At 39.8% G+C, this 18,516-nt stretch overlaps 1 protein-coding gene across 7 annotated transcripts in view; it reads right to left on the reverse strand.

The window, feature by feature from the left end:
* The window catches only part of Clc (clathrin light chain), a 29,139-nt gene extending 17,655 nt beyond the window's left edge, over positions 1–11,484 (reverse strand). For 4 of the 7 annotated variants that reach the window (XM_069326345.1, XM_045736490.2, XM_045736488.2 and 1 more), the window contains exons 1-4: positions 11,328–11,484; positions 7,921–8,090; positions 5,056–5,154; positions 311–709 (exon numbers count right to left, since the gene is read on the reverse strand). In XM_069326345.1, the coding sequence (XP_069182446.1) occupies positions 311–709; positions 5,056–5,154; positions 7,921–8,089 (667 nt within the window). In that variant the 5' untranslated portion in view covers position 8,090; positions 11,328–11,484. Of the gene's footprint in view, positions 1–310; positions 710–5,055; positions 5,155–7,920; positions 8,091–11,228 lie in introns of all 7 variants that reach the window. The other 3 variants (XM_045736487.2, XM_045736491.2, XM_045736492.2) reach the window with 3 other exon arrangements.
* Between the last annotated feature and the right edge of the window lie 7,032 nt (positions 11,485–18,516).

An 18,516-nucleotide genomic window follows, 5' to 3' on the forward strand; every position in this document is an offset into this window, starting at 1 on the left:
AGTTAATAAAAGTATTAATTCCAAAATACTTATTGATTTTATTCTGATTTTATGCAATATTAAATATCTTACTGTCAACACATATATTGAAACTTCTCATACCATTCCAACTAGCTTGTAGATTTTATGCCCTCCATAAACTATATAAAGCACCAAACTATATAATCTAAATTTCCCAAAAAATATTACAAATGGAATGGCAAAAAGCAGTCTCAAAGCTTTCAATCTGTGATAAAATGTAAGGGTTATATATCATGCCCCAAATCAGGGAGCCGAGGTAGTTCCATCCTCCGTCCCATCACCAACTCACCACCCACAAAAGAGAAAGCCCCAGAAGAGGTACCAGCATCACCAGTAGGCACAGATGTTCCCCCAAACTCCGCCCCAAAGCCTGTATAATGCCCTTCGGGTGCTTTTGCCGCTTCGGCTGGTGTGGCCTCAGCTGTTACTGCATCAGCTGCTGGTGCTCCTGCTGGTGCTCCTGCTAGGTCAGATGTTGATAAGAACCCCTCTCCTTGACCAACAGTAAAAGGCTGGGAGGATAGGGGCTCATTAAACCCAAGAGTATCCTCAACGGCTTGAGCAACAGACTCGTCCGTTGGACAAGGGGCTTGAGCTGAGACCCAGGGATCTTCCCCCGAGGGCTGAGGTACAAAGTCCACAGAACCAAAGACTGAAGGAGGAGGAGGAGGAGGAGGAGCAGCTTTTTCTGAAGCAGAGGCAATGACATTGACAGGAGAAATCAGAAAATATATTCATTTTGTAATAATTCTGCACATATTTCTATTACAATTATAATTTGTTGCAAATGAACAGTGTTCTCCCCCAAAGAACCCAGAGAAACATCAAAATAAAGATTTGTATATTGCTAGCTCTAATTTCACACACAATTCTAAACAGAGGTTTGTTACTTCTGTATTCCTACAATTCTCTCTAATTCTACCCATTTATCTTCCATGTACAGTCCCTATGAAACCAAGTACTGTATATATAAGTATAAATTCATACATCAGATCATTCCTGCATCACATACACTTATGGCAAATGTTGAAACAATCTCAGATGAGACAGAAGGCTATAAGGAAGGACTTTTTGAGTGATGAAAATAAGCAAGTGGAATGTATTTGTGATGCTAATTATATACAAGGATTAAAAAGAAGATACAAAAGGGTGAGGTACAAGTGTTTCAGTAGTTACAATATTGCACAATATTGGACTGGCAGGTAAATAGATAGGAACAAGAGCTGGAGCTCAAATTTGTAACATTCTGCGTCGAAAGAATACAGTACTTAAATCGCAGAAAGACACATGGACAAAGACACACATGCACAAAAAATGTTCATTTACACACACACACACACACACACACACACACACACACACACACACACACACACACACACACACACACACACACACACACACACACACACATTGTCAGACACTTTTTGGAGAAAAATTTTGAGAAAAAGGCAAGAGAGGGAAAAAGGGTATTAAAAATAGTTATCAAAATAAAAGAAAAGGGTATTGTAAAAAGGTGTCGGCTTAATGTTTATACAGCAAAAGAAAGCAGGAGATCTCTAGGAGCATGCAGTGGGAAAGGGGGGGGGGGGGGACTGGCAAAGATGCCAGGAGTGTGTGGGGGAAGGGGGAAAGACAATCAGAGGTGCCTGGAGTGTGCAGAGGGAAAGGGGGCGATCAAGAGCACCAGGAGCGTGCAAGGGAGAAAGGCACCAGGAGCGTGCGGAGACAAAGCAGAAGCATGCGGGAGGAAAAGGCACCAAGAGTGCATTAGAGTATAAGCCAGGAGTGTGCATGAACAGGAAAGTAGATAAAGTATGAAACCAGCAGGGTTCAAGTAAAGGAGACAGAATATGGTTAGAGAAGGACACAAGTGAGGATGAGTAAAGATCACATCAACTGAGGGAGAACACTGATACTGTATACAATTATATTGTCATATCTAATTACATCAAGAATTAACAGAAATAGGTGAAATATACATTATCAAAAGAGCACAAAATAGGAAAATTTGCTATAGAAAGTCAAGAAATATTTTATATAAACAGTAAAAATTAACATGAAAAGAAAACCATTTTCAATAATTTCTATTTTCAAGACATTCATCGATGAAACATTAATCATAAAATAAGAGAAAAATAGTATGGAAAAACTGAAGCTATGCTGTACATGCATATTAAGATGAAAAAATTAATGAAGATGACAAAAGGTAAAGCAAAAAGAAAAACACCATATTATACATTAAAAAATATACAGTGGTACCCTCGTTTTCTAATTTAATCCATTCCCAGAGACAGTTCGAAAAAACAAAAATTTGAAAACCAAAACGAATTTTCCCATGAGAAATAATATTAATTGAATTAATCTCCTCCACACTCCCAAAAATATTAACTTAAAAATACATTTTATACATACTACTACTAATCTTGTATTACAGTATGTACAAGTATATTTTTCCTTTATTGAGGGCTCTTGTTGGCGTATGGAAACAGTGAGGAAAGGGAGCAAGGATGAGAGGTGTTAGTTTTTGGAAGGTGAGTCCCCTTCCATTATAACAGCAGTGATATTTCAGTGATGACATCCATCCATCCATCCATCTCTATTATATAAATCTGTCTATCTGTGACTGACTGGACTGACTCTCTGCCTCTGTCTGTCTGTCTGTCTGTCTGTCTGTCTGTCTGTCTGTCTGTCTGCCTCTCAGTCAGTCAGTCAGTCAGTCAGTCAGTCTCTCTGTCTGTCTGTCTGTAAATAAACCATAAAATATTCACTTTACTCATATCTTCACCAGTATATGGGAAAGTAAGTGCAACACCAACATCAGTATCATCAAATTGTGGTTTGTTTGGTAGAAAATTATCACAAGTCTTCCCCTCACGAGAAGTGCTCCTGTGCTCCTTGTACTGTGCTCCTTGTACCTGTGCACCTTGTACTGGCACCATGACCACCACCACTGGCATAGTAACCCACCATGGAAGCTGCTAACACACTGTTCATCTATGTCACTTGTATCACAAGCAGCATCATTGAACCCATAAAACAATTCATCTATAGTATCACTATTAAAAAACTGGAGATGACACAGGTGGTGATAATGGCGAGCGCAATACCATGTGAGGCTGCAGCACACCTGGCGCTCACCCTCTACTGGATACGCTCGCTGTATCATCCTCATCCATGCTGTATCACTTGTATCCGACACTTGTGTTAGGTCTTTATTGTGCCTTGCTTTATGAATATCACTACCCTTATCGTCTTCAAACAATAAGGACCGAATTTCACCATCAGAGAGCGATCTTTCAACACCATGTCCAACAGGGAATTGGTAGCCAGAGGTGCATGCACCACCCATGGTTGCTCACCTGGGAATTTTTTTAAAAATGGCTGCCTGTCACTGGAGGTCTCAGGCATCCCATACACAACCTACTGTGCGCATTTTGAATCTTACAATATCCTAACATCACTTAAGAGTCGGGTGGCACACTGCCATACCTCGTGTTTTGTCGGGTGGGGCAGTGCAGTGGTTAAAAGCAAAATACACAAGTATAAAATCTAGAGTTACAATGGGTAACAGATTCACAGACAGAAAAAGAAATATGTGACATGCTAAATGAACAGCCCCAAAGTGACTTGTGTGGGATGAGATTTTTTTAGGGAACCAGCCACAAAATTGCCTTCATAATGCAATTTATGAGTATACAGTATACAAGTGTCTAGAAGGTAGAAAAGAAAAGGTAGAGGTAGAAAAACTGCTCAAAGAATTAGACAAAGCAAAGCAATCAGCCCAGATAGTCCCATCTTGGGTTCAATGTGCACATGTGCATCCAAGGTTAATGCCCCAGTATGCATTGTATCCCAAAATCCTTACAATAAAATTATATTTAAATGCTGCTAACCCCCCAATCCAAGTTTTTTCTGGTTTCATGCACATCAGAGGAAGGCAAGTGCAGGGTGGTCATTTGGTCCAGACACACCATTCATACTCTGTCTGCCAATTCATCATGTAGAGGAGATGTCGTGCTCAAATTATATGGTTTTTATGTTTCAATAACTTACACCATGTGTGAAAATTTTATGTAAACACACACAAATGACAAAAACAGCAAGTACTGAATATAGCCCAACAATGTAATGTGTACACCGATATTGTGCATTCATCTGCTTGCAATAGCTTCAAAGGAAGTATCTTGCAACCCACTACTTGACTGCTATTCTATCTGGTAATGTCATCTAAAGCTAAATTCAAACACTGACAGGAAAGACCATGTGATCTGATGATAACTGCAAGCCACAAGATTTTTTGTGGCAATACATCATCAAAGTAAACTACTTTATGCTTTATCACCTGTGCAGGATATTTGTTATACCAGTCATAATATAACATACAGTATACTTTACTGTACAACGAACAAGTACACACACACTGTACAATAGCCTCCTTAAATCAAATCTTGTGTCACTTTTGCTGTAGACATTTGAAAAAAACATTTGCAAATTTTTAGATGAAACTACCACTAATTTGCATATATAAAGAACTATGTACTTAAAAATCATAGCTTCAGGCATACATAAGGGCTGTCTGTATGAAAATGAATAAATGTCAGTCAACAGTTAAAAGATTTAACTCATTCCCTGAAAATATATCTTAGTACTGTACTGTATTATATTTCGGTGAACTGACAATTATGATACAGTACCATATACAGTACTTCACGGAAACCAGTACACTAAGACGACTGCTAGGCCCAATACTGTATACACATACATATTTAACATTTTAAGGATTACCTACACATACTGTAATCCAGAGATACACACATCTACAGTCAGCCCATACATTAAGGATGATGTACTGATAGCTCAAATAATCAGGCCAAATTTTAAAAATATTTGAAATTTTACATTTGGGAGTGATGAAGAAAAAATAGAAATGAAAAAATTACACACCTTAAAACTACATGGTAAATTAAGAGAAATAATTCTACATGATATAAAATGGTTTAAGGGGGGGGGGGGGGAAGCTATAACACTAACCTTGGGGAACCTCATCTCCACCCAGCATCTCAAAACTCTCCAGGTCAGGGCCACCATTCACGGGGGCACCCCCAAACAAGTCAGCTTCTCCATCAAGGCCTGGAGATGAGACACCACCATGCACTAGACACATTTCATGCAACCAAGGGGCTCCAACTCAAGCAGGAACCAGGAATAATATATACAAGCCAAAGGTACATTTCTATATGATGACAGCCTTTAAAATATTGTGTACATAATATTAGGCTTGTATATATGATTTCCTACAGAGCAACATCACCAAGTGAAGAAATTACATTACTATCTATGAATGTAGTAAAAGAAAATTTGCAAAGAAAATAGATATAATGGTGGAATAAAACACATAGGCTTAAAATTGAAGAAATGAATTACACAACATTCAGAATTTTGCCCTACATCCTCCACCCAAAATACACAGCCTTAAATTTGCAGCAAACAAACATTCCCATGCGAGACTTTATTCTACTACTGTACTACTAGACACTTGTACAATGCAGAATAATTTGGCAAAACAATAGAAAAAAATCACCACCTGAAATTCAATATTTATTATCAGAAAATTATGATGCTTTTAACAATCCATTAGCTAAGTGAATAATTACATCAGCTGGGAAAAACAAATACTAGTATGGTATACTGTACACCAAAGTACAGTACACATGTTAACTTTTGACTGCTTGCCCACCCAGTCACCCACTAACTGGGAAAAGGAAAACAGTTCTGCTATTCAAGAAAGGGGGCCGACATGAAGCACTAAACTTTAGACCAGATTCATTCACATGCATTTCATGCAAGATTCTAGAAAAATTCAAAAAAGGATTGTAAAACGTTTGGGGGAGTAAATTTTATGTCAGACATACTTTTATATCAGACATACAATATGGCTTCAAAGAAGACAAAATCATGTTTTATGCTCAATGAGGATAACATGGTCACCAAAATTTGACGAGAAAGGATGGACAGACTGCATCATCTTACGACTGCCAAACGTTTTTAACAGTTCCTTACAAAAGACTAATACACAAAATATGAAAAGAGAAGCAAGGATAACAGGAAAGGTACTACTAGGTACAAGAGTACTTGATGGACAAGAAACAATGTCAAAGAGAGGATATGTCAGGCTAGAGTGGAAAATGGTGTTCTACAGGACTGTCCTAGGAACATTGATCTTTATAATTTACATAAATGACCTGGCAGAAGGAATGAGCTTGTGCATGTCGATGTTTGCATTCGATGCAAAGTTAATGAAGAAAAAGAAGTGAAAGGGACTATAGGATGTTGCAAGAAGATCTTGGCAAGCTTCAGGAGTGGGTAGATATATGGCTGCTGGAATTCAATCAAAATACTATAAGTGGAAAGAAATGGAAATAGGTAAGGAGAACACGAGACCTGTTTTTAACTATACCATAAGGGGAAGGCAACAAGAAAAATAAGAGAAACGAACCTAGTAATAAACAATGTCAACACTAACACCAGAAGGGAGGAAGGGAACTATCAGGAAAGAGTGCCAAGTCATTAGGACTATATAGTATATAGCTCTTGGAAGGGTTCAGGATAAGGATTTTGGATGGGATGGAGGAAAAGGAATGGTGCCCAACCACTTGGACAGTCGAGGATTGAACGCCAACCTGCATGAGGCAAGACCGTCGCTCTACCGTCCAGCCCAAGTAGTAAGCATGCTATCCTCCTCTTATTCCTATTACTATCTCCTTCTCATTCGGTGGTTGTAGGAGCTGCCGCCTCGTATGGGCCAATAGGCCCTCTGCAGTTCTTATTCCTACTACTATCCCCTCTACTACACTTTACTTTGCTCCTCACCTCTATCTTGCCTATTAATTGTCTGTCTCTACTTCGTCATCACAATCGACTTGAGAATGGTCCAGGACTGACCAAAACGTCGTCGTCCCTTCACCTTCCAGTGTGTGGTCTGGCCAACAGTAAGCTCACATGAACAGGATAACATCAGAAGCATATGGGAAGTTAGCAAACATAAGAATGTCATTTAAGAATCTAAACAAGAAGGCTTCCAAGTCCATACACACTGCCTATGTGAGACATTACTTAATAATCTAGCTCCAGTATGGAACTTACACCATGTGAAACATATATAGAAACTTAAGAAAGTTTAGAGGTTTGCAGCTAGATTAGTACCAGAATTGCGAGACCTCCTCTATGAGGAGAGGTTGAGAGAACTCAGCCTCACAACCTTTAGAGGAGAGAATAAACAGGAAATATGATCACTACATATAAGATTTTGAGGGGAATGGATCAAGTGGATAATGGAAACCTATTTAAATAAAAAAGGTACGACAAGGACATTGGTGGAAGCTAAATATGTAATCGAGTCGAAGAGATTTAAGGACGTTCTCATTCCCTCTATGGAAGGTAGGAAAGTGGAATGCATTGAAGAGGGTGTTGAAGCTAATTCTAGCAACAACTTTAATAAGAAATATGATGAAAATGTTTATGTTGAGAGGATTGGTTAGCATGCCAGGTATAGCTAGGTAGGGGGGGGTGCCTAAAAAGCTAAATCTCTTTTCCCCCCAGTCACTGATAGGCACTCACTTACCCACTCCACCCATAAACACTGACTAACCCACCCACACCCATACACTCGTTTACATTCATTTATAGAGGATATTACTGTACTGTACAGCACTTTCAAATTTCAACCTCTAAAGACAATATATAGTACAGTATATGATAACTTGTATATATTGTTCTTAGAAATATAAAGAAACAAAATGTATACATATAACGAAAAACAGAATCAGTTAACTCAATGTATAAAGTTATCATGAACTATCAAATAAAAAGCACTTGCTGCCAATTGTGTTTGCTTACCTGCTACTAGTGTTGGTTGATCATTCCCGAGAGTAGCTGGAATAATGTCGTCCCCTAAGCCAGCCAGTTGGTCCTGTTCCCTAGCTAAGAATTCGGCAGCAGGGTCTACCTCCGTAGTTAGTGTAGTTCCCTCCGCTGGGGGAACGAAGCTGTCACCGAAACCATCCATGCTTGAAAAATGTGGAAATTGTTTTTCAGATATGCAATCTACCAAACTCAACTATATATTTAGTTTTGTGTGTTAAGATACTATACAATTGGATTTTAACAATTCATACATTGCCACAACAACTTTATACTTTAGTCTATTGGAAAGTCAAATTTTGTACACACATCACATGTCATTTATGCATTTACTAATGTTACAATGTTCCTATAGCAGATGAACATTAAGGCACACATCACTACAGGCTCAATCACATGTCATTTATGCATTTACTAATGTTACAATGTTCCTATAGCTGATGAACATTAAGGCACACATCACTACAGGCTCAATTACACATGATTATAAACTCATTGAAACAATTTGGTACTGCAACAGCTAGTGAAGTAAGCATCGATGAAATGAACTGATCTCCCACTCAAACAGAACGTGTACCTTCAAAATGATGGTTGAAACTGTTTTGGGTTTTGGTGATTACATCAGTTGGAATTGTTTACACCACAAATTATTTCAAAAGTTCTGACCAAATAGTCAGGCACATTTGTGGAAAAAGGGATCCGAGATATGCATAGGCTTATGACGAGACAACTGGATATATATACTGTACTTATTATAACCACTATATGAACAACAATACAGTGGAACTTCAGTATTCGAGCCGTCCCCAAATAAAACTTCGGCATTCAGACGCTGTGTTCATGTTCGGTAGTTGTACGTTTGCTCAGCATTTACATGTATACACACATCCATGATGTGTCGGCTTTGCCGCAGCTGTGGTTCACTGCACTTTTCTCTTGGATAATTTTTATATTTTTTATATTTTTTAGTGTAAATAAGTCACCATATCACTTAAAAAAGTTTGTGATACGGGAGTTTGTGATACGGGGCCAAGCAAACAAAAATGGTTAGAACCACAATAAAGTTGAAGACCTCATGGTTCAATATGAAAGTGGTTCCCGTGTATCTGCTCGTTACCGAGTTTGGTATGCCTGAATCTAGTCCTCTAATAAAATAAGTGTGTGCAAAATGTGGGCAAGTGCAAAGTTTTCTTGAAAAATATCACTCTGACAAAGCTCTGACAAACTGTGTTATAAACCTGTTGAATGACAATGTTGTCTCACTTTAGAAACATTTTAAACCACAGGCAAAAGCAATCATCCTTGGACAAATTTCTTGTAAGAAAAGCCTCCAGTGAGTGTAATGCGGGAAATGGAAAAAGACAGAAAAGAGAAAGAACCCCAGAAGCACAACTACCACAAGTTATAATGGTAGAGGACTCCCCTGCTAAAGAATAACATCTCTTCCTCTGTCATGCCACCTTCCACATTTATTGTATTTATATACAAGGTGTATTGGGGGGGAGGAGGGGAATAATAATTATAAAAAAAAAAATAGCAATGCTTATTTTACATTCTTGTAAAGCCACTAGCATACATAGCATTTTGGGCATATCCTTAATCTAACACAATTTTAAGTAGGTAATACAAGTAGGTAGATAGGTAATAGGTAACATATGCCATCAACTCTCCTAAGTACAGGTAAAGTGCACACTATGTTGATTTATTTCATTTAATTATTGCATTAATGTATTTTTGTGGTCTGGAATGGATTAACCCAATTTACATTATACCTCATGGGAACTTTTTTTGTTAGTGTTTGAACTTTGGCATTCGTTCTGCCTCCAGGAACCAATTAAGTTCAAATACCGAGGTTCCACTGGAGATAAAATTTAATCAATGTTTTAAATTAATTACAGTAGTGCATGGGATACATTTGATGTGTCCCTCAGAAGCAGCTTCATATTCATGGAAAGTGATCATTGGTGGTGAAACTTGAGTGGTCATACTGTTCCGATACATACACAAAAACAGCATCTTTTAAAGCTTCCTGTTATGTCTTGGTGGCCCTACCAGGAATAAATGACTAAAATGACTAAAATGGTTTACACAGCAACATAACTGGAATAATTGTCGGAAGTGTGCAAACCGAGTGGCAGCCGCAAGGCTTACACACAGTTTAGGTGGTAGAGTTCAATATTAGCAATGGCTGGGTTTCTTGATTTATGCAAACACATGCTATCTGTTAGTGGGTCTTAGGGTTGAGTAAGGATTAGTGCAAATCCACTTGGAATAGTTACATAATGACATACCACTTTTTCTTTATTTACAAGTTTGTAATTCCTCTCATTCTATGATTATTTCCTCGAAGGTAGTCCATAATAATAAAAAAAAAAAACTTTTATGAACTTTTGTGGGTTTCTATTATTGTATAATAGAAATACACCAACATCTGTACACCTCATGTGTGTACAGTATTGGGTCCTGGTGGTGCAGTCGGGTTCATTCTCGACCCACAATCTAGAATTCCAGGTTCAAATCCCAGACAAGACAGAAATGGTTTTGCACATTCCTTTCACCTAATGCACCTGTTCACCTAGCAGTGGGTAGGTACTCGGGAGTTAGTAAGCTAGTTGTAGGGGTACATACTGGGTGGGGTCAGAAATTTGACCTTGCCTCGATATAAGCCTAACGTGTATGAATACACACTGGCTTCCTGTTCCGTGATACAATGAATTATTATACAGTGGTCACATGAAGGTGCAGGTCACAGCACCGCTCCTGTGCCAGGCAAGTCCACTACGGGATCACCATAGCCCGTGCTACTTGGAACTTGTTCCGAGTAGCTAAATCTACAACAACAAGGTGCAGGTCTCTCGCCTAACTGGAGAGTCTAAGTCCTAACTGGACATGATCACGGCGTGTGCTGACGTTAGCACAAACTCTAGTGGCATTACCTCGTGTAGGCTCTCACATACTTATATGAGAAAGGAGTCATATCTCATAAATATAGTGGTGGTTTCTCTCATTTGTGATGTTAGATCTACCCAAGTTATTGCTTGTGACTTGTATCCCTAATTCCTTCCGGCCTCGCTAAACTTGACTGTCGTAAAGACTCAAACTCCAGTATCTACATATACGTGGGTCTAACCAAGAATTTTGGCTACCAAATCCTTCAATAATATAATAAAGGAAGCAGAATAAATTAAGCCATGACAACATAAACTAGAACCTACGTATAATGAATCCATGAATCAAATTCCTAGCTCATTGTGGCGTATTAACCCCCCGCCCTGCCTTGCTACCTTCTAGCTGCACCAGAACCTGTCCAGGACTCATCTCCTCGCACAAATGCTAAGGCAACTGTGGTAAATAGCTACAAAACAGATGGGAGTGAGCAGTACCCGGGAGTATGTTATGGTGGGCGGCGTGAGTCTGTCTGTCAGACCTGCCCCCTCACCGCCCACCATCACACGCATCCACAACATTTATTTCCACAGTGCCAGCAAGACATTTTTCTCATTTGTTTTAGTATATTTGAGAGATATTTGTGCACAATTATATTTAACAAATAATATTTTGGTTTATTCAGATGTTTGTTATATATGTAATTCGTTGATATGGCACTATCATAAATCAATATTTTTTTCTTTTTCTGTTAACAAGCTTGGTTACTGGCCTACATTGTAACTTGCTTAGCTAAATGAATTGTGGGGTTCAGTCCCTGAGCTTATTATGTGCCTCTGTAACTCTTTTCACTACTGCCCACAAGATGGGTATGGGGTGCATAATAAATGAACTAAACTAAAACAATATGGGTGCGCGTTGTTGGAATTCCTCCAGCGGGGCTGCACCTTCTCGTACTTTATTTACTTTCCAAAACAGCGCAAAATATTAGCATTTTGCGGCTTTTCTGAACTATTTATAAATAAATAAAATAAATAAATGTTTATTTAGGTAAGGTACATACATACAAGAAATTTTTACAAAGATTGGTTGACTTATAGGTAGAGCTAGTACATACAATGCCTAAAGCCACTATTACGCAAAGCGTTTCGGGCATGAACAACTTAAATGACAAGCTTAATACTAATTGAGCATAAAGAGTAGAATGAAAACAAGAAATGAAAACATAGCTGAAAAAGCAGCACAAATACAATTATGTCGACAAACAGCGCTCTTAAAAAAACAGACATTGGTTGACAATAGAAGGGTAAGGTAGGTTACAGGGAATTTATTAGGTATAGCTTCGTTTTTATCTTAAACTGGTTGAGAGAGGTACAGTCTTTAACATGGTTGGGAAGGTCATTCCACATTCTGGGCCCCTTGATTTGTAGAGCATTTCTAGTTTGATTAAGTCGTACTCTAGGAATATCAAAACTGTATTTATTTCTGGTGTAGTGCTCATGGGTTCTGTTACAACCTTCTATGAAGCTTTTGAGGTCAGAACTGGCATTACAGATTAGCGTTTTATATATGTATAATACACATGAGAGAATGTGCAGTGACTTAATGTCTAACATATTCAGAGATTTGAGTAGGGGTACCGAGTGATGTCTGGGGCCAGAGTTGGATATTGTCCTAATAGCAGCTTTGTGTTCAGTAATTAGAGGACGTAAATGATTTTGGGTAGTAGAGCCCTGAGCACAAATACCATAGTTGAGATATGGATAGATAAGGGAGTAATAGAGAGTCACCAGGGCCGGGCGTGGTACATAATATCTGATCTTAGAAAGAATGCCCACAGTTTTTGAAACTTTTTTTTATATATTTAGAATGTGTCCCTGGAAATTCAGCTTGTGGTCAATGAGAACGCCAAGGAATTTGCCATCTAATTTGTTACAAATTTGGGTATTGTTTATTTTGAGATTTATTTGATTAGAGGATTTATTGCCAAACAGAATATAGAAAGTTTTGTCAATGTTAAGGGTGAGTTTGTTGGCAGTTAGCCAAAGATGGACTTTATTTAGCTCAGTATTTACTGTGGCATTTAGAGCAAGGGGGTAAGGACTGGAGTAAATGAAGGTTGTGTTGTCTGCAAATAGAATTGGTTTGAGATGTTGGGAGGCATTTGGAAGGTCATTAATGTAGATGAGAAAGAGGAGAGGGCCAAGTATGCTGCCCTGAGGAACACCAATGTTGATGGGTAGGGTGGGAGAAATTGTATTATTCACAGAAACATACTGGAGCCTGTCAGTAAGGTAGGATTTGAGGTATTGCAGGGAGTGTCCTCTGACTCCATAATGATGTAATTTAAGAATAAGGTTTTGGTGGTTGACAGTGTAAAAAGCTTTACGCAGGTCCACAAATAACCCAACAGGGAACTCATTTTTATCAAGAGCTGTATGAATCGAGTTAAGCATACTAATAAGTGCATCGTTAGTGCTTTTTTTGGGTCTGAAGCCTTATTGGCAAGGGCTAAGTATATTGTGTTTGGCTAGATATGAGTAAATTAAGCTGCTTATAGATTAGTTTTTCAAAAATTGTTGACAAGTTAATTGGCAGGATTGATATAGGTCTGTAGTTGTTAACATCTGTGAGATCACTACATTTGTGGACAGGCATTACTCTCGCTTTTTTTAGAATATCTGGAAAGGTTTGGAGTTCAAGTGACTTGTTGAAGAGCAAAGCAATAGCAGGGGCTAAAGATCTGGAGGCTTTTTTGTAAATTAAAGTTGGTATCTCCTCAAGGGCACTAGACTTGGTTTTAAGGGAAAGGATTATCTCATTGACGTCAGTGGAATTAATAGGCTTTAGGTACAGAGACTGTGGATAGTTACCTGTAAGATAGTCCTTAACATCAGTACTGGAAGATGGAACATCATTTGCAAGGGATGACCCAATGGAAGAGAAGAACCTATTTAACTCAATAGCAGAATCAGAGGCTGAAAGTTGACCATCGTTATTGGACAGGAGTGTTGGTTTGTTATTTAAAGACTTCTTTGATCCCAATATTTGTGAAATTGTGCTCCAAGTTTGTTTAATGTTGCTCTTTATTTGGGTAAATTTATCTTCGTAGTATTTAGTTTTGGCTCGTCTAATTATCTTAGATAGCAATAATGAGTAATTCTTTGAGAATTCTTTGGAGACAATTCCTAACATATACTTCTTCTCAAGGTCATGTTTTTTATTAATGGATTTAAGTATTCCCTTTGTAAGCCAGGGATTGTTAAGCCTTTTGGTTGTGACTTCTTTTGTAAGCATAGGACAGTGGGTGTTATAAAGGCTAAGAGTTTTTTGAAGAAAAGATTGCACTGCTAGGTTGATGTCCTCTTATGTTACCTAACTCGGACTCCCAGTTGACATTATCAGCAGCAGTTATAAAATTGTCTATAGCAGTTTCATTGTGCAGTCTAAAATGTAACTCTCTTGACTCTAGAGGTGGTTTGCTAATGTTAGTTAAGAGAAATGTGGGGTAATGGTCTGTATAGTGCTATCGGTGATTATACCTGAAGTAAGCGGAGAGGTTATGTTCGTCCAGATGTGATCTAGTCGTGGCAGTGCTATCAGTGATTCTAGTAGGTCTAGTGATTAAGGGTATGAGGAAGCTAACAGCAGTAGGGTGTTCAGGCTCGCAGAGGTCAATATTAAAGTCCCCTGCGATAATTAGATGGTTTTTGTTCAGTCTGTTATCAAGTATTAGATTTCTAAGGTTTGAGTTGAATTCGGACACATCAGTGTTAGGAATTCTATAGACTGCACCCACAGACAGGACAGACTCGGCACCCTTGACTCTGAAGCTGGCGAAGATATACTCCCCATAGCAGTTAGCTATGGGGAGTATAAATTTAAGTATTTGGAGGGAGTATAAATTTAAGTATTTGTAACACAAAATATACAGTGCTTATGTACTTACCAAAGAGTATTTGGTAATACATAAAGTTATGTTTGTTTACATATATAAAAGAAAAATTGAATGTTAAAGATGATACTGTAGCATGACTAATATAATGTAAGTGGGATATAAGCTTTAGGTAAGCGAGAGCGACTCGCTGTAAGACGAGAAAGGAAGCAGTCGAGCTTAAACTCTTGTCCTCCTCTCCTCTCTTCTGAAGCATTAAGTTATGGACACACAGAAGAAAGAAGTGGTAGGTGGCTGCAAGAGGAAGGGGGATGGTTGCCAGGCCAACAATGATCCCGTGAAAAGACAAAAATTCACCGATGAGGTTACTGGATATAAGGTCAGCTCCAATGGACAGGTGTTAACAATCAAACTCCTTGACCCCACTGTACGCACTGAGCCCCCATCCCTGAAGGGTTTGGAGATTGCCCTGGAGGGGCATAATTACCTCCAGGCTTTGGTAAACTGTAAATCCTGCGCCATGTACGTGGACACTGGCACAACATACACTATGATAGAAGACAGATACGCAAGAAAACTGCTTGGATAACAATGTATCCGCCACCGAATATTGTAAAATCCACTTCTTTAACGAATACAGAAACCTCAATCTCAGATTTGTCGAAAACGTTAAGATATAACTAGAAAACGGTAAGGAGTTGGTCACTAAAGTCGAAATTTCCACGCCACAAATGAAGAAATTTTCCCACCCACACCAAAAATGCCCCGTGCTTTACTTTGGGTTTTCTCTCATGACTGAGTACCAGGTTATTCTACAATTTAAACAGGATAATTCTCATATATATTTCAAGGACCTCCAAAGTTGTCAAAATAAAGGGTCAGGACTGTAATTCCATATCATCCTTCCTTAGGATTCCGCTGCCAGGTTCATCACAACTTAATGACCAATGCACAGAAAAAATTAATGTTGATTCGGGGTCTGATGAGACGTTCGTCTCTATGTTATATTTAAAGAGGATAGGGCTCGAGAAATGTCCTCCCAAAACGTTGCGACTTCACATGGAGGGGAACGTATATGTAGAGGCTGACTTAAGTGTACACCCAAATCCAGAAGAAATATATCTTCATTATAGGTACGGATTTACTAGAGAAATACAAGTGCTGTTACGGCCCTATTGGGTCGCAACTGGGTTCTTTCTCTGATGTTAGTAGAGTTTGGGTATCCGGCCCCAAGCTAGTAGTGGCTTTCAAGGGGTGTGTTCCGTAACGCAAGTAAATTAAAGGGGAAGGGATAAAACTGCACTTAAAGTTAAATATATTATATTTAAATATAAATATTAAAATAAATAAATAAATAAATATATAAACAGTCACACGCTGTTGCTGTTACTATTACTACACTTATTTACAATCACTTGTCTTCCTCCGAAGACACAGGATGCTCTGCTTAACGGTGCTCAAGACGAGTAGCCCTGGTTCTCTTCTTGTGGCCTCACTTTGAATCCTTCGATTCTCTCGAGTCTACCCTGGCCACAGGCCAGCCAAATCAAAGTTCCACTGGGGGCACCGTCGTGGAGGCCTTCAACCACAAATCCAGCCTGTAGCTGGCAGGTTCCAATCAGTTCCGCTGGTTAGGCCACTCCACGACCGATACTAGGGTTGCGAGCCCTAGGCAGGAGCCTCGTGTGATTCCACAGATCACTCTCCTCACCAAAACACCCCAGTGGCCAGTCTTCTCCACCAGTCAGCCCCGGGTACGACAATTCCTCAACTGCCACGTCACAGGCAGGCTAACACAACAGTGTTCATCTGGGGGGGGGGGGTGACTCGCAGCTTCAGCAGCAAATGCGTGGAGGTTCTACGGCTGCCTTGGGTAGACTGATCCAACGTCCACTACAGCAGTCCCAGGTCGACTCTGTAATCAGACACGTCATCAGTACTAGTTACACTCTAGGGCACCTCACTTACAGGCTTAGACACAAACGCCCACCTATCCACTCCATAGATGGCGTTGCTGTCTAAGCGTCACCTCACCAGAGGTCAGCAGCGGCTGTGTTATGAGCTGATCAGGACGGGAAACCACCCCTTGTGGCCGGTATATCCTGTCCTCACTAGATGGCGTCGTCCATTTGGAGAGGGTTTCGGGAGCTGACCCACAGATGGCGCTGTCGTCACTGCTCCATGCTCGGACGCTGGGCTCGGGTCCGTAACAAGTGCGTACTCGATGCCTCGTCCCACTGTTTGTTTTTTAACGTTAAGAATAAAACCTACAGGGCCCAGCTATACTGATGATCTCCAGGCTCCATAAGCCTAATTGAACTTCAATAAAGTGTTCATTTGTGTTTCATTTTTCATGGCTTTGTCTGTAATTACCTGTGTAAAAAAAATAAAGTGTGTGTGTGTGTGTCAACTTGAGGTGACCATATTATCCTGAACCTTGTCCTCACAAGGTTTTAGTTTTTCCACTGCATGATGTACTTTCCCTACGCTCGCCTTTATTTTCTCCGTCCCTTTCTCCCACACATTGATCATAGGGGCTGTCGTTGGCTTCCAGCTGTTTCCTCCATGTTCCTCTTGCACAATCTTTCCTTGCTGCGAGGATACATCTATCCTGCTTGTAGGACCCGTCCTAGTCTCTTTCAGATGAGGCTTCATGGGGCATAGAGAGGAACCAGCATTGTGGCTGCCTCGACAGTTGCAATAAAATGGGACGATTATTTCACTTCTTTCAATATTGACTCTACACTCTCGCGAGTCGTGTTTCTTCCCACAATACCGACACCTTGGGTCAAACTGGCATTTCCATGCCATATGTCCCCAACGTGAACACTTCATGCACAGTATGGGCTCCTCAACGTATTTTGCAACGTTCCTATAGCCTAGTCCATGCACAAAAATTTTCTCCGGCGCCTCACCCTTTACCAAGGCAACAACCTGGCTTTGTTTGTCACCACGAACACTGTTCCTCTTTGCCCAGACAACATTATCATTGTTAAGAAGAAGACAGTCAGGATCCAAATAAGTTGGAAACTTGAAAACTATGATCTTTGTGTGCAACATACCTTCTGGAGGAACCATCACTACATTTTCAAAACCAACCATTGTGAGGCGTTCCACGGCTTGTTCAGTCCCAACTGTTATGTAGGGCCGGTGAAGAGTGGTTCGTATGCCAAGCATTCTTTAGCCAGACGTACCGTCCACTCCAGCTTTTGGTGGAAATTCAATTGGCATGTTGTAGGGAACAACAGCCTCTTCCTTCTATTAAATTGCTTGTCTTGAGTCCTGCTGAGCAGGGTCTCATTCTTCGGACTCTTTGTAATTTCATCGTCACTCTCACTGTCTCGCTGTCTGTTATTATTTCTCCGTTTCTTTTTGTTCATTGCTACTTCAAACGGTCTGTTATCATCTTGTCTGTCCTCCTCACTACCACTTAGGCATACCGCTTCAGCCATTTTCTCGACACTCGTAGGCACTGTCAACAATCGAGAACAAATTCACAATATCCTGTATCACCACGTGCAAAGACGAAGAGTGTGGGGGCAATACTCCACCTCCCACCAAGCAGCGGACGCCAAGAGCGCCAACACTGCGACCGCACACGACCGTGGTCTGGTCACAACTGGAAATGTCGGGTAATGGTCTGTAGTGCTATCGGTGATTATACCTGAAGTACCTGATATACCTGAAGATTATACCTGAAGAAGACACATGGTAAGTGTCTTACCATGGTTACTATCTACAGTTAGCAAACTGGGGATATTTGGCTAAAATTTACTATGTATGTACTTTCC

This window comes from Procambarus clarkii, chromosome 18 (assembly GCF_040958095.1).
Source record: "Procambarus clarkii isolate CNS0578487 chromosome 18, FALCON_Pclarkii_2.0, whole genome shotgun sequence".
Lineage (NCBI taxonomy): Eukaryota > Metazoa > Arthropoda > Malacostraca > Decapoda > Cambaridae > Procambarus > Procambarus clarkii.